General features: G+C 36.7%; 3 protein-coding genes across 5 annotated transcripts; all 3 read right to left on the bottom strand.

The window, feature by feature from the left end:
- Window positions 1-1,985: 1,985 nt before the first annotated feature.
- On the bottom strand, window positions 1,986-8,058 carry LOC139613215 (serum amyloid P-component-like). The gene is made up of 4 exons (XM_071469654.1): window positions 4,889-8,058; window positions 3,506-3,608; window positions 3,118-3,412; window positions 1,986-2,797 (listed from the first exon to the last, which is right to left on the bottom strand). Exons 1-4 carry the CDS (start codon window positions 4,941-4,943, stop codon window positions 2,576-2,578), a joined length of 675 nt encoding a protein of 224 aa, XP_071325755.1. The 5' UTR covers window positions 4,944-8,058; the 3' UTR covers window positions 1,986-2,575.
- Window positions 8,059-8,201: 143 nt separating this feature from the next.
- LOC139613214 (female protein-like) lies at window positions 8,202-10,883 on the bottom strand. Of its 2 annotated transcripts, none has more exons than XM_071469653.1 (5): window positions 10,748-10,883; window positions 10,473-10,527; window positions 9,467-9,569; window positions 9,085-9,379; window positions 8,202-8,750 (listed from the first exon to the last, which is right to left on the bottom strand). In XM_071469653.1, the coding sequence occupies exons 2-5, from the start codon at window positions 10,525-10,527 to the stop codon at window positions 8,529-8,531; spliced, it is 675 nt and encodes a 224-aa protein (XP_071325754.1). In that variant the 5' UTR covers window positions 10,748-10,883; the 3' UTR covers window positions 8,202-8,528. The 2 variants fall into 2 exon arrangements, with proteins under 2 accessions (XP_071325754.1, XP_071325753.1); XM_071469652.1 differs by having other exon boundaries at window positions 10,813-10,880.
- Window positions 10,884-14,533: 3,650 nt separating this feature from the next.
- Window positions 14,534-17,167, bottom strand: LOC139612979 (C-reactive protein-like). Of its 2 annotated transcripts, none has more exons than XM_071469190.1 (5): window positions 16,977-17,167; window positions 16,802-16,856; window positions 16,144-16,246; window positions 15,754-16,051; window positions 14,534-15,614 (listed from the first exon to the last, which is right to left on the bottom strand). In XM_071469190.1, exons 2-5 carry the CDS (start codon window positions 16,854-16,856, stop codon window positions 15,396-15,398), a joined length of 675 nt encoding a protein of 224 aa, XP_071325291.1. In that variant the 5' UTR covers window positions 16,977-17,167; the 3' UTR covers window positions 14,534-15,395. The 2 variants fall into 2 exon arrangements, with proteins under 2 accessions (XP_071325291.1, XP_071325290.1); XM_071469189.1 differs by having other exon boundaries at window positions 16,144-16,237; window positions 16,977-17,114.

The raw sequence follows: 17,167 nt of genomic DNA, 5'->3' as shown, positions 1-17,167 counted from the left end.
TTCTGTTACGTTTGTTTACATGTGTTAACATGCTGTTATTGTTGCAAGAGGGGCAGAAGCATTATCACCACACATGGTACCACCAGCCATAGTGTACTGTATCCTGGAGCAGTGAACAACCTTTAGGTATTAGGACCTCAGAATAAAAAAAAGAAAAATTAGATACATACCATTGCACTTACGCACACATGTGTTTCATTAGAACTCCACAAAAAGCACAGATCTAATGAATGTGTCTCAAGTTCATTATACTGAAATGTGAAAGTTTTTGAGATTTTGTCCATTCTACTAGGTAAATATAATACAAAAGATAGCACATGAGGAGCAGCTGAGTATACCTACAGTATGACTCAGACTCAGCAGCAACTTGTGGGCAGGTGCAGAATGGCAGGTGTGGAAACAGGAGTAAGAGTTAGTATTTAGCCCACAACACAGAAATCAATTAGATGATGGAGATGCAGAGGAGGAAAGAGAGGAGGATGGAGCAGCTGTCGCCATGACAGCGTCTGGTGCTACAAGAGAAATATGCAGCGCCTTTTTCGCCCAAAGCAGAACATTTAGTCAGAAACATCCTGTTATCTAGCATCTAATGACATTATCTGCACACACCATCAGCAACAATGTGTGTGTGTGTATGTGTTTGTGTGTGTGTGTGTGTGTGGCTGTGTGTGTGTTCATGTACAAATGAGATAGAGTATCCAAGTGTTGCCCAGGGAAAAAATTAAGATGTAGCGATGTACAGAAAAGCTGTGAAACAAGCTAAGTTACATTCCTCATTTCCACTCATATTTAATTTCACACACCTACAACCTTGAAACCCATAACAAGATTATCTGTGTCCAGCTGTGAAGACTTGACTCATGGACATAAATAAACACATGAAATTGTGGGAAAGGATACAGAGTTTGTCAGTTCATCAGGGATTCATCGGTGAAATCCAGTGTACACTTGGAAGTTGAATGGTACCAAGAAAGCTGTGGTTTACAAATATGCACAAACATGATTGTAGAACAATCCAAAATCTGCTTTCAGCCCTGCTCGTGTTTATAAAGACACAGGAACTGCCCACACGCGGGATGGCACGGGATGTGACACTAAAAAGGCCTCCAACAAAGAAAGACATAAGACCACAGCACAGGCTGACTAATGGTTAAAATACCAGCCAACTGCTGGACTGTCAAAACATCCATAAAGTTTTTACCACCACTGTCAGTGACCAACCCTCCACGTGTGCCTGTCATTCATGCAGCCCGGTCCCAGTAGCAAAATCCTAAATGATTCCGAACTGGCTTTTCTTCCTTTGATGCGTAAGTAACTTGATGGCTACATAATGTTACATGTCTGTTTTCATTAGTGATCAGCTACAGGCATGATAACATTAGCAAACTTGCTGTCACCCATACTATGATTGTGTATAGCAAATGTTGCTATCTCATCTACACTTGGTAACTTTATTCAGTCGTGCTTCTTGTTGTTTGTTTAGTGACCACTTCTACTCGGCTGCATAACCCCTTGCTGAGAACATGAAGGGAGGCTGTAGGTGTGGCTGACGAAGCATTTGTTTTGTTCTGAGATACTGATACTGACTTTTCAAACCATACATATATGTCGCCGGCTCATACACAATACATGTCAGTTCTGCACTTCAGTTTCATTCTGGGACATTTTGGGAAATGCTCTTGTTTGCTCTCTTGTCGAGTTATATGAAGGAAAGTGACTTTCATTTTTTTGCACACATTCAAAAAATAGATATCATATGCTAAGCTTACTGGCTACAGCCTCATTTTCACCATACAACTATTGGAGTGGTAGCAAACTTCTCTAACTCTTCAAGAATACAAACCCTTTAAAACAATGATATGACCAAAGTCCTATTTCATTTAAGTTGACCACTCACAGGAAAGCTTCTGTTTTGTGCAGTAGTAAGTGAAGCTACTAGAGCGATTGTATCATTTGTTTAATAATTTAAGAAACCAAGAGAAGTATTTACATAATATCCAATTTATTACTTACAATTTCCATACTTATGAGTAAGAATGATGAGCTTAGTTAGTTGTTGAGCTACAGAAGGTATTAATCACAACATGGCAAAAGCCTGAAAAAATAACTTCAAAAAAAGGAAGATAGTCTGTCTCTTCTAACATTCTTTTGATCATTTTATAATAAATATAGCCAAAATCAAAGCATAGTCTTTGTCTTTCAGTGATGTGTTTGGTGATTTTGTTATAAAATCAGGATTTGACCATAGGCGGTCCAGCCATATACAAGGTTTGGAACTAGTCATCATCTTCAGCGGGTTTCAATTTCACAAACTCAAGTGAAATAGCAAATCTTGACTTCACTTATCAACATTAGGTTTGAACTGATTGACTGCTCATACTATGAATACAAATTGACCCTAGACAATTAATTTTGGGCAACATAAAGCCATAAGATTAGAGAAACACTCATTGTTGAAGTTTAAAGAAAAAAAAACATTGTTTTGCAATGATCTTACAAATGAAACTAATCCAAAAAAGAAAAGCTTAGAATAATCAAAAATATTACTTGACTTTGCAAGACACTAAGTCTTTTTTCAGAGGTGACAGATATTTTGTTTATCCTCTATCAGCACTTTGCCCATAATCTGGAAGGACAGTTCCCCCCAGTTAAGCACATTCCCTGAAGTGAAGTTTAGGTCATCCATGTAGTTCTGGATCTCACAGGGGGAAAGGACTTTGTCCCACATGTGGACATCGGACATCATGCCAACGAAAGACTGTTTACTGTCAAATCCCCCACCATGGGAATCCTGGTCCTGAGAATTTGCAGAAATTTTAGATAACAGTTAACATAGCAATTTACAGCAATTTGGAGGACTGTTGAAGGAATTGTTTGACTTTTGGGGAAATACACTTATTTGCTCTGCTGCTTAAAAGTTTTTTATAAGAGAAGATGACCAATCCCATGTGGCCAAGCTAACTGTTTCCTTGTGTTTCCAGTCTGTCTACTAAACTAAACTAACTTGTGGCTGACTCAAGCTAAATATTTACAGAGTAAATGAGTAAATCAGTGTATTTCCCATAATGGCAAACCATTCCTTCAAATGTGATACTTAAAAACCCTTAAAAACCATACCTGTCCTAAAACAATTATAATTGGTCCGTTGATGTTGGATCCAGAGCTGATGAATTTCCTACTCGAGGGTTTTCCATCTAACCACATCTGCCCTAAGCCAGATGCTGAGTCCCAAGTGGAACAAATAGAGTGCCACGTGTTCGGCTTTTTGTCTAGCCCTACAAAATTTGCTAATTGGTTCCTAACATACAGATTAATTTCGTTGTCTACAACGTTGTAAATCATAAAGTCGTTGATAGCAGAGGGTGTGGCCAAAGAGAAAAGGACATGGTCTCTTTTGAGGTCTGTAAAGGACCTGTGGACATAATAAATACATTATTATGCATGATAATTTTTATTGTCAGAGATACAGTGAGTTGTTTTCTTTCATTTTGAATATTTACACTACCTGTAGCAGACGGTTACAGCACTGAAAACCTGTCTTGATGTAGTCAGCCTCACATGAGCTGTGCTGGTTTCTTGTGGGAAGGTGAACATTTTACCTGACAGATCTCAAAAAGGGAAACAAAGTCAAAGTCAGAGAGTGAAATGTAATAAATGAAACAAATTATTTATATGATTGTAGAAAATATATTCAAAAGTTGTCAAGATAAAAAAAAAAAAGTATAACGATGTTTTTAGAAGAGGTAAACTGTAGCTAATCAAACAACTAAATTAATCAATTGTGGTAACAACCAACATGTTGCATTTATTGTATACCTGCCATTCATAAAGCCACACCACCAGAGCAGTTAATATTAATCTGCAAAATACATTTATTGACAATACATTTAGTCATGTATTGTATAGCTACACTGGTCCAACAAATAATGGCCATCCTTCTTCTTACAGATGTCTTCTGATGATTTATTTCTCTCACTTGTTAAAAGACAACATCAGAAGACACTGTGAAAACCACCAGAAAATGAAAAATGTAAAGGCTTAAAACATACATCTTTCCATCATTTTAAAGTCTCTTAAGTGTCAGTTGATAAGCAGGCCCAACCATGTTGGCATAACAGTAAAGGGATAAAATCAAATAAAATGACTGAAAATGTATTACAATGTCTATGTTAATTCACATTAACAATAACAACTCTAAACAAATGAAAGAGTTTGTACCCATCTAGAACCACACTCCCAGTTCATAGCTGTACTTTGGCCTCTACACTACCCTGCCCATGGCTGCTGCCTGCCCCATCATTTTCAATGTGAGGGATTTACCACTTCCTTTTACCCTTAGAAAATTAATTTAAGCTGTAGACTCCACCCAGCTTGGCCTTCAATATGTTCCAACTTTTTTTTCTTGTTCAGATATCTATTATAGCTTGTTTACTTCTTGTCTGTTTATGGACTTTACCCCTGCCTTTGTATTTTGGACTTGTTTACTTCTGACTGCCTCTTGGTGCTGAGCCCAACCATGAGTGTGAAGTGGCAAATTGACCAAGGAAACTGGCTTAATGAATATTTAACACTATATTTTTTCTGTACTGTAATTTTTAAATTAAATACATGACTAAATGAGTGGTAAAAATATAACACAAAATTGGTAGTTTAGTCATTCATTCCACATGTTTTGGCCAATTAATGCTATTAATATAAAGCTCATACAGTGTTTGTTTCATACTATTAAATTAGGGAAACAAAAAATCATAAGTTCATATCTAAAAGAGTGAACACAAAGGTAACAAACATCAAAAGATAACATTTGATTCCTGTGAGCGCAGCATGCATCTTTACTATGATTACATTTTGGTGTTCCCTCTGTTGAATAAAGAAATTTGTTTCTTACCTTGAGGAATGGCAGCACATGCTGTCAACATCGCCAGTAGAAGCAACAACTCCATCTAATACAAAGACAAATACACATCATGCAAAATAAAATAAATCACATTCCTTGATTTTGCTAATTCTTTTACCAGTGCGTAATAGGCTACAAATTAATTTGTCATTTCTTAAAAGTCAAATATACAAGACAGGGAGAAAAGCTGAAAAGGGGTTGTAATGCAGTCATGGTTAAATTGCTCTGTTTCACAATGTAGGTAATTCCTTGATCTTACCTTGAATCTTGTGTCAGGATGTTGTGTCCAACAGTGTATTATATAGTTAGTTTTGTACTTTGTACCTCATTAATGTTATTGACTGTATTTGTTTCCTTCTTGTAAATATTTTATGGCTTTGGGTTAGATTGATATGCCAATATACAACGTTAAGTGAGAGCTTTGAACTTAGAGAACTGTTGAATAAGACACATTACACTTACCAACATAGACGTGGAGCTGCTTAAATTATTGTAAGGAAGGAAACACAGTTAACAACTTGGTTACATTTAATAATGAAAGTAAAATAAATAAACATAAGAAAGGAAAAAGATCTTCTGCATAGCAATTTAGCATAGATGTATTTTTAACCATGCCAGTCTCATTCCTATAAGGATGCGATGTCTGTTAGTCAGTTGGAACGACATCCACTTCAGGCTGAAATATATCAAAAAGTATTGGACAAACTGCCATGATATATTGCTGTGCAATGATATGAGTAATGTGTATGTCCTTTCTAATCAAATTAGATGGCTAAATTACTGATAAAGTTTTACACAAAACCTCCACTAGTGGCTAATGAAGGAAGTGAGTGTGTGAAATAGCTAGTAGCCACTGACAATGCATGAAGAGATTCAGCAGTCACACTGAACACAGACAAAATGTAACGTAATTTATGTGTCCATGGACATGTAGGCTTCCACAAACATAGCTTTTTTAATCACCAGCCTTAGAGCTCAGTGTAGTCTTTCTCATTATGATCTAGCAGTTTCACTGATTGAGAGACCGGCAGCATCTTTCTGCACAATCAAATGTCCATATGGGAGTGTGTGTGATTTAATATCAAAGAAGTTTTGCATCTTCCTTTGTACCTTGGGCTTGTTTACTTATCCTGACCGCCTTCCTGTTGGTGAACATAAGGCTGCAAATTGGCCAAGTAATTTTCTTAATAGATAAGAAAAGATTTAAAGTGACAATAGACAAATCTTTGTTTAACTAATGTTATGATGCAAATGTTGATTGCACAATATAATGGCTATAGAGTAAAGATACCATCAGAATTTAGATTGGTGCCCTATAAGCCTCACTTTAACTGTGCAATTCTGTGTGCCACTAGCTACCGAACCCCCCGGGAAAATGAAGGCTTGATTCACAACACAAAAGAAGTTTGTCAACCATTGCTTAATCAAAACAGAGTGTAGCATTCATTTTCACCAGTAGCTATCGATTGCATTCCCCAATTAGCAAAAATGGTGGATGGTGGAACAACTGGATTAACTGTGGAAACTTTACCTGGGAAAACAAAAAGACCCCCATAGCTGGAGGGGGCAAAGGAGGCAAAGAGGGTGACCAATTCACTTGATGAAAGAGCTCCAGGACTTGAAGGAGTTCAAAACTGAGATTCAGTTAGCATTATTTCTCCCGTAAGTAACAAAATCTGCCCATTAATACATCTGGGTGTTTTACTCTGCCTTTATCACAACACTGAGCTCAGAGTTTCTCATTCAAATTAGGATTCTTGTGCTTCTTTCTTTCTTTGGACAGTAAACATGCTGATAGCGGCAGCCATGTTGCTAACGCATATACATTTATGACAGTTTCCCTTCACCTCCTCAGTGAACATACTTCTGTCTTCACTCTTATTTCCAAAGAACCTTTTGTGTCCTGTGTTGTTGGTAGTAGCTATAGGCTCTGAGGAAAAAAGAAAGCAATTCAATGTTTGTGACTGCAGTGCCAACAGTAATACCACTTGGAATATTGTAATTTTTCAATAAAAACCTGAGTGACAAACATAATACATGCATGTTTATGGAAGAAACTGGTAATTTAGTCAATTGTTGTTTTTAACATAAAGTTCATTTTATTAAAAGATTATTTAAAGAAAAACAACCTTAGAGACTGGTGCAGTCTATCTCATTGTGAAGAATAGATCCATAGGAGAGACTAGTCATTTTAAGTCACTTATTGTCAAAGAACTGAGAGAAGTGATGAAGCATGGAGTAACTTAAGCCCTCTGCCAAGTAAAGCCCCCTTCACATATATGGGAGTAACTAATAAGTAGTGCTGTCCCATGAATGAAGATATGTATATATAAAAACTAAATTAAAGTTGCAATTATTGGTTTTTGGCCAGCAGGGGTCAGATGAACTTCAAAATAAGGACAAAATATCCACAGTCCAGATATTATTGCAGTATAAAGTTGTCATGGCCAAAATGTTCAAAAAGACAGAGTTGAAAAAATCAGAGCCTTTTCATAACTAAACAATGATTTTCTGACATTGGTAATTTATACTGTAGTTTACATTTATATTGTACAAGTATAATTTTTGACTTTCTAAAGTATTGATGGTCTTGTTTTAAAAGTTAAATGACATGACACTAGTTTATCAGCACTCAGTTCTGCTCAGACAATAGATAGACAATAGATACATGGTAGGTCTGCACTTCCATTTCATTTTAAAGAATTAGTGAGACATTTTGGGAAATGCACTAGTTTGCTTTCTTGCCGAGTCATATGAAGACAGTTACTGCATCAGGACAAGAAGCAGTCCTGCACATAAATATCTGTAATATGTCTGCACATTTTGTTTTTTGTTTGTGTGTGTGTGTGTGTGTGTGTGTGTGTGTGTGTGTGTGTGTGTGTGTGTGAATGTGTGCTATTCGAGCTATTAGAGTGGTAGCAAACCCAAGTCCCATTTCATTTAAGTTGACCACTTCCACTAAGTTAAGCTGCTACAGCAAATGTACTGTATTTATTGAATCATTTCAGATACCAAAAGAAGTATTTACATGATGGCCAATTTATTATTTTTCAATTTCCTAACTTTCAAGCTCAGTTAGTTGTTTAGCCACATAAGGTATTGAAAAAAAGAGACCTTGCCTCAAATAAAACTATTAAAAGCAGTCACAAATGAGATCATTAGGAGATAATTGAGACAAAACAATACAAGAGGTGTACAGTACCCATAAAAGACAAGCTCATAAGCTATTACTCTTAGGATCCAGTCATTGGAGAGCTTATAAAGTAATGCCTTTGGCAGGTTTACACACAGCACTGATGCAATATAATCTGATATTTTTATTTAGTTCATCTTCAGCTGGTTTCAGTTTAACAAATTTTAGTGCAATGGCAAATCATCACTTCACTTAACAACATTAGCTTAAACTGAGATTAATGACTGCTCATACTATGAACACAAGTGGACCCTAGATAATTAATGTGGCCATAATAGAGACACTCATTGGTAAAGTTTAAAGAAAAAAAAAAACATGGTTTTGCAATGATTTTACAAATAAGGAAAAGCTTCAAAAATTTAAAATGCATTCCATTTTAATCCAAACTTGAATTTTTCTACTATATTTTGACTTTGCAAGAGACTTATAGTCTTTTTTTCAAAAGAGACAGATATTTTGTTTATCCTCTATCAGCACTTTGCCTATAATCTGGAAGTCCAGTGCCCCCCAGTTAAGCACATTCCCTGAAGTGAAGTTTAGGTCATCCATGTAGTTCTGGATCTCACAGGGGGAAAGGACTTTGTCCCACATGTGGACATCGGACATCATGCCAACGAAAGACTGTTTACTGTCAAATCCCCCACCATGGGAATCCTGCTCCTGAGAATTTGCAGAAATTTTAGATAAAAGTTGAGATACACTAAATCATAACGTAGCAATTTACAGCAATTTGGAGGACTGTTGAAGGAATTGTTTGACTTTTGGGGAAAAACATTTGCTCTGCTTAAAAGTTTTTTTTTTATAAGAGAAGATGACCAATCCCATGTGGCCAAGCTAACTGTTTCCTTGTGTTTCCAGTCTGTCTACTAAACTAAACTAACTTGTGGCTGACTCAAGCTAAATATTTACAGAGTAAATGAGTAAATCAGTGTATTTCCCATAATGGCAAACCATTCCTTCAAATGTGATACTTAAAAACCCTTAAAAACCATACCTGTCCTAAAACCATTATATTTGGTCCGTTGATGTTGGATCCAGAGCTGATGAATTTCCTACTCGAGGGTTTTCCATCTAACCACATCTGCCCTAAGCCAGACGCTGAGTCCCATGTGGAACAAATAGAGTGCCACGTGTTCAGCTTGTAGTCTTGCCCTTCAAATTTTGCATATTTATCCCTAGCATTCAGATTAATCTCGTCGTTTACGTCCTTGTAAATCAGAAAGTCGTTGAAAGCAGAGGGTGTGGCCAGAGAGAAAAGGGGGTGGTCTCTTTTGAGGTCTGTAAAGGACCTGAAGGTATTACAAATACATTATTATGCATGATAATTTTTATTGTCAAACATTATGTTTTTTCTTATCTTGCATATTAATCAATACCTGAAACAAACGGTTACAGCACTGAAAACCTGTCTTGATGTAGTCAGCCTAACATAGGCTGTGTTGGTTTCTTGTGGGAAGGTGAACATTTTACCTGATAGATCTTAAAAAGGAAAGAAAGTTCAAACAGAAAATTACATAACAAACAAATTTGCTCTATGTTAGAAAATATATACAATAGCAACTAATATTAATTTGTAAAATAAATAGATTCATCATAAATGTGGGCAACACCTCATAATACAGCTCATGATTTAAAGTGTAATTACCCAACATTTACTGTAATTCCTCTAAACTCGTGGTGTAATTTTGTCATATGAATCAGTACATATAAAATACTTAGCAGTTATTATTGGAACTTAAATGTAGGCACAGCGGAACAAAGGATGTTATACCATAATTGCTGAAGAGATAAAGACAGGATGTCATTGTCAACTATTTGGCGGTTTACCAGTTGTGTACCCTGTAGTACCCTGTGCTTACAAAACACTTAGAGTATAATTTAATTCTCCTTTCCTCTAAAATTCCCGTTTATTCCTCCTTTGTTCTGCTGTACCTTCATTGAAGTACCAATAGGAACTGGTAAGTATTTCATACGTAGCCAACTGATTCATACAACAAAATTACACCGTATATTCAGAGGGATTACAGTGAAAATGGTGGGCAATTACACTTTAAATAGCAGGCTGTATTATGTAGTGTTGTCTAAACAGCTGTATTTTGCCCTTTACTCAATGCACTCCATTGATTATAATTTTTTTGTATTGTAATTTTGAAATCAAAAATTGTATGTATGCCCATGGACAAAATTGGTAATTTAGTCATACATCTTGCATTTGTTTTATACTTATTAAATTAAGGGGAAAAAGTTGAACATATCTAAAAGAGTGAACACAAAGTAACAAACATCAAAAGATAACATTTGATTCCTGTGAGCGCAGCATGCATCTTTACTGTGATTACATTTTGGTGTCCCCTCTGTTGAATAAAGAAATTTGTTTTTTACCTTGAGGAATGGCAGCACATGCTGTCAACATCGCCAGTAGAAGCAACAACTCCATCTAATACAAAGACAAATACACATCATACACAATTTAATAAACCAAACACATAGGTTTTGCTTATGCTTTTACAAGTGCACAATACACTACAAATTAATTTGGTCTTCTTCAAGTTGGCTGGATATAATATACAATACAGGGAGAAAAGCTGAAAAGGGTTTCGCTATGCAATCATGTTAAATTCCTCTGTTTCACAATGTATATCATGCCTTGATCTTACCTTGGATCCTGTGTCAGGATGTTGTGTGTAACAGTGTATGTAATAGTCAGATTTGTACTTTGTACCTCATTGGGGTGAATGGCCCCATTTGTTCCCTTCCTGTACATCGGCCCACAACTAATTGCTTGAGTAAACTAGGAGATTTTAAGCAGAGTGCGAATTATACAAGTACAATCGGGGTGGTGGGGGGCGCGGGGTGTGGTCTGAAGAACTCGCTTCTGCTCTGTCTCGTCTGTCTGTGCACTGTCGGTGTCTTATCACACAGCGACCTTAAACTTACCATGGAGCAAAATGCTTTCACTGAGTGTCAAATGTGCTATTCGTGCCTTTAGAGACTGTATAAGCTACTAAGCTTCTATTAGGTTTTCTGGGTGATTAAAAAAATAAAAAGTGAGATATGATGTTATGATGTTGAGGGAGACGGTGCTCAACTGCGACGGGCTCCAGACAAATTTAACCTGGTAATTGTATGGTCCACTTTAGGGGTGTCTGAAATTGTATTGCAGGGAAAGGAAATATAATATTTACAATTTAAAAATAGTAAAAACAACATTACCCCCGGACTGTTGTTTTTACTATTTTTTTGGGGGGGTTCAAGCCTTAATCAGGGGGGTCAGACCAGTAGAAGAAGACAAGCTCAAAAAGGCAATCAACAAATGCCATTAGAGGTCAGTGAAATGACTGGCTTCTGAGGCAACCAGTGCTCAAATGTACATGTTTTTCGCAATTCATTGCTCTGTTGTGTTGTAATTGCAGTTTTTGTGCAGTATATTTTTCAAAAAAGATGTTCACCGCAGGGGCGCTGTTTCAGGAGACACTCCTATGGGTCGTATCAGTGGGTTGAAAAAAATGGTGGATGGCGGAACAACTGGAGTAACTGTGGAACCTCAACCGGACAAAAGAGAAAGAGCCCCGTTGTTGGAGGAGGCAAAGAAGGTGAAGAGGGTGAGGGATAGATACCGAGATAAAACAAGAATGATATTCCGAGAACTTTTGGGATTGGGATTCTGATGATTCTTTCTTGCTTTGGACAGTAAACATGTTGATAGTGGTAGCCATGCTGCTACCAAATATAAAATTATGATAGCTTCCTTTCATCTCTTCAGTAAACATGCCTCTTTCATGTCTTGTATTTCCAATGAACCTTTCGTGTCCTGTGATGTTGGTTACTCAGCTCACAGGAAAAAGCAAAGTGATTCAGTTTTTGTTCCAGCAGTGCCAACAGTAATACCACTATAGTGAAAACACTGTATTGTAAATTAAAATTAAAAATAAGTGAAAAACATAATAGATAATAGATAGTAGATGTATACCTATGGACACAAATGGCAATTTAGTCAATTGTTCATGTTTGTTTAATTTTATTAAAAAATAGAAAAATGTACCAGAATTATGGCTTTGTTAATCACCAACCTTTGAGACTGGTGTAGTCAATCTCATTACAAAGAATGGATCCATAGGAGACTCGTCATTTTACTGATTGAAAGACTGGCAGCATCTGTCAGCACAGAATGACTCTCATGAACAATCAGAAGTTCATAATCAAAAGTGATTTATTATCAAAGAAGTGGAAGAAGTGATGAAACAGGGAGAAACTTAAGCCCTCTGCCAAGTATAGGCCCATTCACATACAGGGGAGTAACTACAAAGTAGTGTTGTCCAGTTGAATGAAGATATTTTTTATTTCAGTGTCTAAAAAAATAACAGATAAGATCAGATCAGTTAATATAAATGTCAAAACTGAGTTATACATCATACTCAGTTATACATTTTTGGCCTGCCTGACCTACTGACCTACTTACAAATTCAGCAGTCATGGAGCAACATTATCACTTAAAAAAAGAAGCTCCTCTAGAAATTGTAGATGTTTGAAATACAGCTAATTAATAAATTCAAACAGCTGCAGAGCTATATAAATTTTGTAACATCAAGCTCACAACAGATATGTGGAGGGACAAGAGAGGAGTGGAAGGAGATGCTGACATCATTTTGCACAAGAGGTCCATTTTTTTTAAAACCAAAATGAAATAACTTGAAACAGAGCTTTTTCCCCCCATTTTTGTTGTCAAACAAAAAAATAAAATAAAAAAGAAGAACATCAAATTGGAAGAAATGGTCCAATTCTGGTGTTTGCAAATTCCTTTTTTTCATTTTTCCTTGCTAAATTGAGAATAAAGAAGGGTGTTGAGATGGTTATCATATGTATACTGTGCTGCATGTGTAACCACACCTACTGTGACAATAATGTCAGGGTGTACTAAATACATTATACATCACCTCAGCTAAGTAAGAACTTCATCCCCTAGCGGTAAGCTAAAACTACCGGTGGAATTTTGGCCCTTTAACAGTCAAACAGTTAGTACTAGAAAAGAGATGCTTTAAATGTAAAACAGAGAAGAGAGGGATATATAAAATACCACTTTATAAGAAACCATTTCAGGCAAAATGCTAAGACAATTAAATTACTGTATGTCACTGGACATAAAGACTCATCATAACACTCTGCAATTCTATACATACACTTAACATTATTATTTGTCTATTCATAAGAATTGTCTCTGTAAGGTTTCACAATTCAGCAGCTGGATCTCTGTTCTCTGATTTACCAAATCAGTCTTGAGGTTATTAATATTTCAGTTTCCCGTGAAACTTATTTTTCCTTTCCCTTTTTTCTGTCATTTGCAACGTTTCCTTCTTTCTCACCTACAGGTATGTGTGATTGTGTCAGTGTGCCCGGTATTTTGAATGCATCCATGGATGTGACAGTGCACTGTGTGTGTGTGCCTCCTTGTCAGTGTTTATAGATTAATGCTTGATCATTTGTCACTCACTGACTGGCAATGCATGGAGCTATTCAACAGTCACACTGAAGAGGAATCAACTAATAGTTAATTGCAAACTCTCGTTGCCCTGCATTACATCAGGAACCTGCTAGCTTGATGCTGTTTTTTAGTTCTCGACAGGAACATCAGCTGTGTAGTGTTGCTGCTATGGCTGCTATTGGGCAGCCTAATTTACTGTGCAAGTATCTTCCAGCATCACCAGTGCCCGAGTCTGAGCAAACGTTACAAGTGACATAAGTGGTTGATTTTTGCTAAGGCGATTTTTGCTAAGATTTCGGAGCTATTCAGAAACACCTAGAATCACTGGGGGTCAGGGTCTTCTCATTAGCTTTACCCTACAAAAAGCAATGGGTTTTTACTTTTGGATCTTCATGAGCTGGTAGCTTCCTCTGAGACAAAATGTAAGATAATTTATCATACAGACATGGCTTTGGTAATCATCAGCCTTAGAGACCAGTGCAATCGTTCTCATAATGATCCAGTAGTTTTACTGATTGAGAGGCGACAGCATCTGTCAGCACAATCAAACAATCAAAAGTCCATGTGGAGTGTGCATGATTTATTATCAAACAACTGGTTTGCCTCTGCCTCTGCACCTTGGACTTGTTTACTTATCCTGACTGTTGCTGAAAACAAAGCTGTAAATTGACCATTTACAAATAAATGAAACGAGTGACAAGCTTAACAGAAGGATGCCTATGGACAAAACTGGTGATTTAGTCAATTGTTGTTAATGACATAAAGTTCATATTTGACTCATCCTACTGAATTAGGAGAAAAAAATACCACAGTCATGGCTTTTTTTAATCACCAGCCTTATAGACTAGTGTAGTCCATCTCATTATGAAGAATGGATCCATAGGAGGGACTAGTCATTTTACTGATTGAGAAACTGGCAGCATCGTTCAGCACAGAATGAGTTAAATGAACAATCAAAAGTCCATGTGGGAGTGTGTGTGATTTATTGTCAAATAACTGGGCAAAGTGATGAAACATGGAGAAACTTAAGCCCTCTGCCAAGTATAGGCCCATTCACATATACAGGAGTAAATACAAAGTAGTGTTGTCCAGTTGAATGAAAATATTGTTTATTTCAGTTTCTAAAAAGCAATAGGTAAGATCAGATCAGTTCGGCCAGTAGGGGGCAAAGGACCTTCAAAAAACAGAAAGATCCAGAGCCCAGATATTATTGCAGTATAAAGGTGTTATGGCTAACACATGGTTCCACATCACATGGTCATTTGATTCAGTGTTTTTATTTTTCTCTTTGCTAATAATGATTTTTATTGATTGACTACAAAATGAAAGTAGATCAGGAAATGACATTAGTGATTCTAATCAACTGCTCTCACAGATTGCAGAATGACAATGTAGCCCTCTGTCATTACGTCATCTAAGATAACCAAGGAAAAAAATCTTTGCAATGTGCTTAAGGATGTGGATTTTATTAATTGTGTTAATACAACATGTCAGCTAACTTTTTTTTCCACTTTCTTTGTGCTGTTGCCAGTCTGCCGCTCTGAATGCCTTCCCGTGGCTGAATATTTTTGTGTTTAGAGGCACAATAAACACAGTTTTTAATCTGCATTTGCTCTGAGGTGACACCTAATTAAATGGCTTTATTGAACAACATAACATTTCATGTGATTATTGTAGTTAGAGAGAGTTGAAAAAATCAGAACCTCTCCCTTACTAAACAATGATTTAACATAAAGTTCTGACTTTGGTTACTTTGTATTCTACATAAAAGCATAAAAAATATGATTTTTGACTTCCTAAATCATTGATGATCTTGCTTGAAAAGTTCAGTGACATGACATTTGTTTATCCTCTATCAGCACTTTGTCTACAATCTCGAAGTCCAGTGCTCTCCAATTGAGCACATTCCCTGGAGTGAAGTTTTGTTCATCCACGTAGTTATGGATCTCACAGGGGGAAAGGATATAGTCCCACATGTGGACATCAGACATCATGCCAACGAAAGACTGCTTTATGGTAAACCCCCCACCATGGGAATCCTGCTCCTGTAGAGATTTAGAGATGAAAAATAAGTACATTAAAGCATTATTGTATAAGCATTGTTCTGAAATCTATACCCTAGAAACACACAATAAATCATATGTTAGCATATAAATAATTTGTTGCTTATCAATAAAACTGTACCTGTCCTAAGATAATTATAGTAGTTCCACTGATGCTGGATCCAGAGCTGATGAATTTCCTTATTGATGGTTGTCCGTTGAACCACAGCTGCACCAATCCAGACGTAGAGTCCCATGTGGTGCAAATAGAGTGCCACATGTTCGGCTTGTAGTCAAGCCTTCCATATTCCACTTTTGCAGCCTTGATATGGGGCTCCATCTCCTTATTTGTATCATCCCAGAAAATCAGGAATTCATTGGAGGAAGAGGGTATGGCCAAAGAGAAAAGGGCATGATCTCTTTTCAGGTCTGTAAAGGACCTGTAAGTATTTTAAAACATTATTATGCATGATACAGTGTCACAATTAGAGATATTTCTGATTCATTTCTGCAGTTGCACATTCAACACTACCTGTGACAGACGGTCACGGCATTGAAAGTCTGTTGTGGTGCAATCAGCTTCACATGAGCTGAGTTGGTTTCTTGTGGGAAGGTGAACATTTTACCTGACAGATCTGAAAACACCAAGAAGTATGTTATTGCTCTGTACTTTTTGGTTTGTTTTTTTTTAACATGTAATGGATTTGCTGTATATTTGCAGTGAAAGTCCTTCACTGTCAAAAGAAATTGGAAACGTACAATACCATGTAAACCACTGACTCAGTTGGCACACACGTATGCACTGCTCATCATGTGGCCACCGTATCATTTGGGATTTATAAGAAAACTTTAAGCTTTGAGGAAGGAAATAGTTGCTAAGATGTCGATGTCAACCTTCTTGGTTTGCTTATTGTTTTGTCCATTTTTGCAAAGCTCAGTAAGTAGGTCAGGTTTATTCCAAATAGTGGAAATAATTCTTGGTTGAAAGTGGGATGAGCGCCAATGTTTTGTCAAGAAACATGTTTACCCATAAACCAAACAGTCATTTGGTTACAATGGATTGGTAATTACATTCTAATTGGTGATTTTAAATTAGTGATTTAGGTAAACACACACACATACACACACACACACACACACACACATTAAAAAACCTAACTCCGATCAATGAAGAATATCTTTTTTTTTACCTCGAGGACTTGCAGCACATCCTGTCAGCATCACCAACAGAAGCAAAAAAATCATCTGATATAACACAAAAAATGCCATTGAAAACATTTAGGTTTGATCCAGTAAATCTAATGCTTTTGAGATGCTTATCATAATTTACTTTAAATTCCTGTGTTTTGCATGTGTAGATCTTACCTTGAAATTGGTGTCAGGATTTTGTGTGCAGAAGTGAACAGGAGTGAGTTTAGTACATTCACTGCTTTCCCCTTTCTGCCACTGTGCTTGTGTGTTTCCTTCCTTTATCTACCTCTATTTTTTTTTCTCTATTTTTGCCTTCAGATTTCTGTAACTCTGTGTTATGCCACACACAGTGTTTTCTGTTGAAT

This window comes from Trachinotus anak, unplaced genomic scaffold, assembly GCF_046630095.1.
Source record: "Trachinotus anak isolate AG129_WGS33_773 ecotype Australia unplaced genomic scaffold, CSIRO_AGI_Tana_v1 ptg000032l, whole genome shotgun sequence".
NCBI lineage: Eukaryota > Metazoa > Chordata > Actinopteri > Carangiformes > Carangidae > Trachinotus > Trachinotus anak.
Note: the sequence above shows the minus strand (reverse complement) of the source record. Positions and strands in the feature narration are given on the sequence as shown.

Bases quoted from the DNA above. Each gene is read 5' to 3' on its own strand.
- LOC139613215 (XM_071469654.1), bottom strand. From the start codon at position 4,943: ATGGAGTTGTTGCTTCTACTGGCGATGTTGACAGCATGTGCTGCCATT. The intron at 3,609-4,888 runs GTAAGAAACAAA...TCCCTTTTTGAG, and splicing joins ATGTGCTGCCATTCCTCAAG to ATCTGTCAGGTAAAATGTTC. The intron at 2,798-3,117 runs GTATGGTTTTTA...GCAAATTCTCAG, and splicing joins TTATAATTGTTTTAGGACAG to GACCAGGATTCCCATGGTGG.
- LOC139613214 (XM_071469652.1), bottom strand. From the start codon at position 10,854: ATGTACAGGAAGGGAACAAATGGGGCCATTCACCCCAATGAG. The intron at 10,528-10,812 runs GTACAAAGTACA...TCTTTGTATTAG, and splicing joins GGGCCATTCACCCCAATGAG to ATGGAGTTGTTGCTTCTACT. The intron at 9,570-10,472 runs GTAAAAAACAAA...TTCCTTTTTAAG, and splicing joins ATGTGCTGCCATTCCTCAAG to ATCTATCAGGTAAAATGTTC.
- LOC139612979 (XM_071469190.1), bottom strand. From the start codon at position 16,856: ATGATTTTTTTGCTTCTGTTGGTGATGCTGACAGGATGTGCTGCAAGT. The intron at 16,247-16,801 runs GTAAAAAAAAAG...TGGTGTTTTCAG, and splicing joins ATGTGCTGCAAGTCCTCGAG to ATCTGTCAGGTAAAATGTTC. The intron at 16,052-16,143 runs GTAGTGTTGAAT...AAATACTTACAG, and splicing joins GCCGTGACCGTCTGTCACAG to GTCCTTTACAGACCTGAAAA.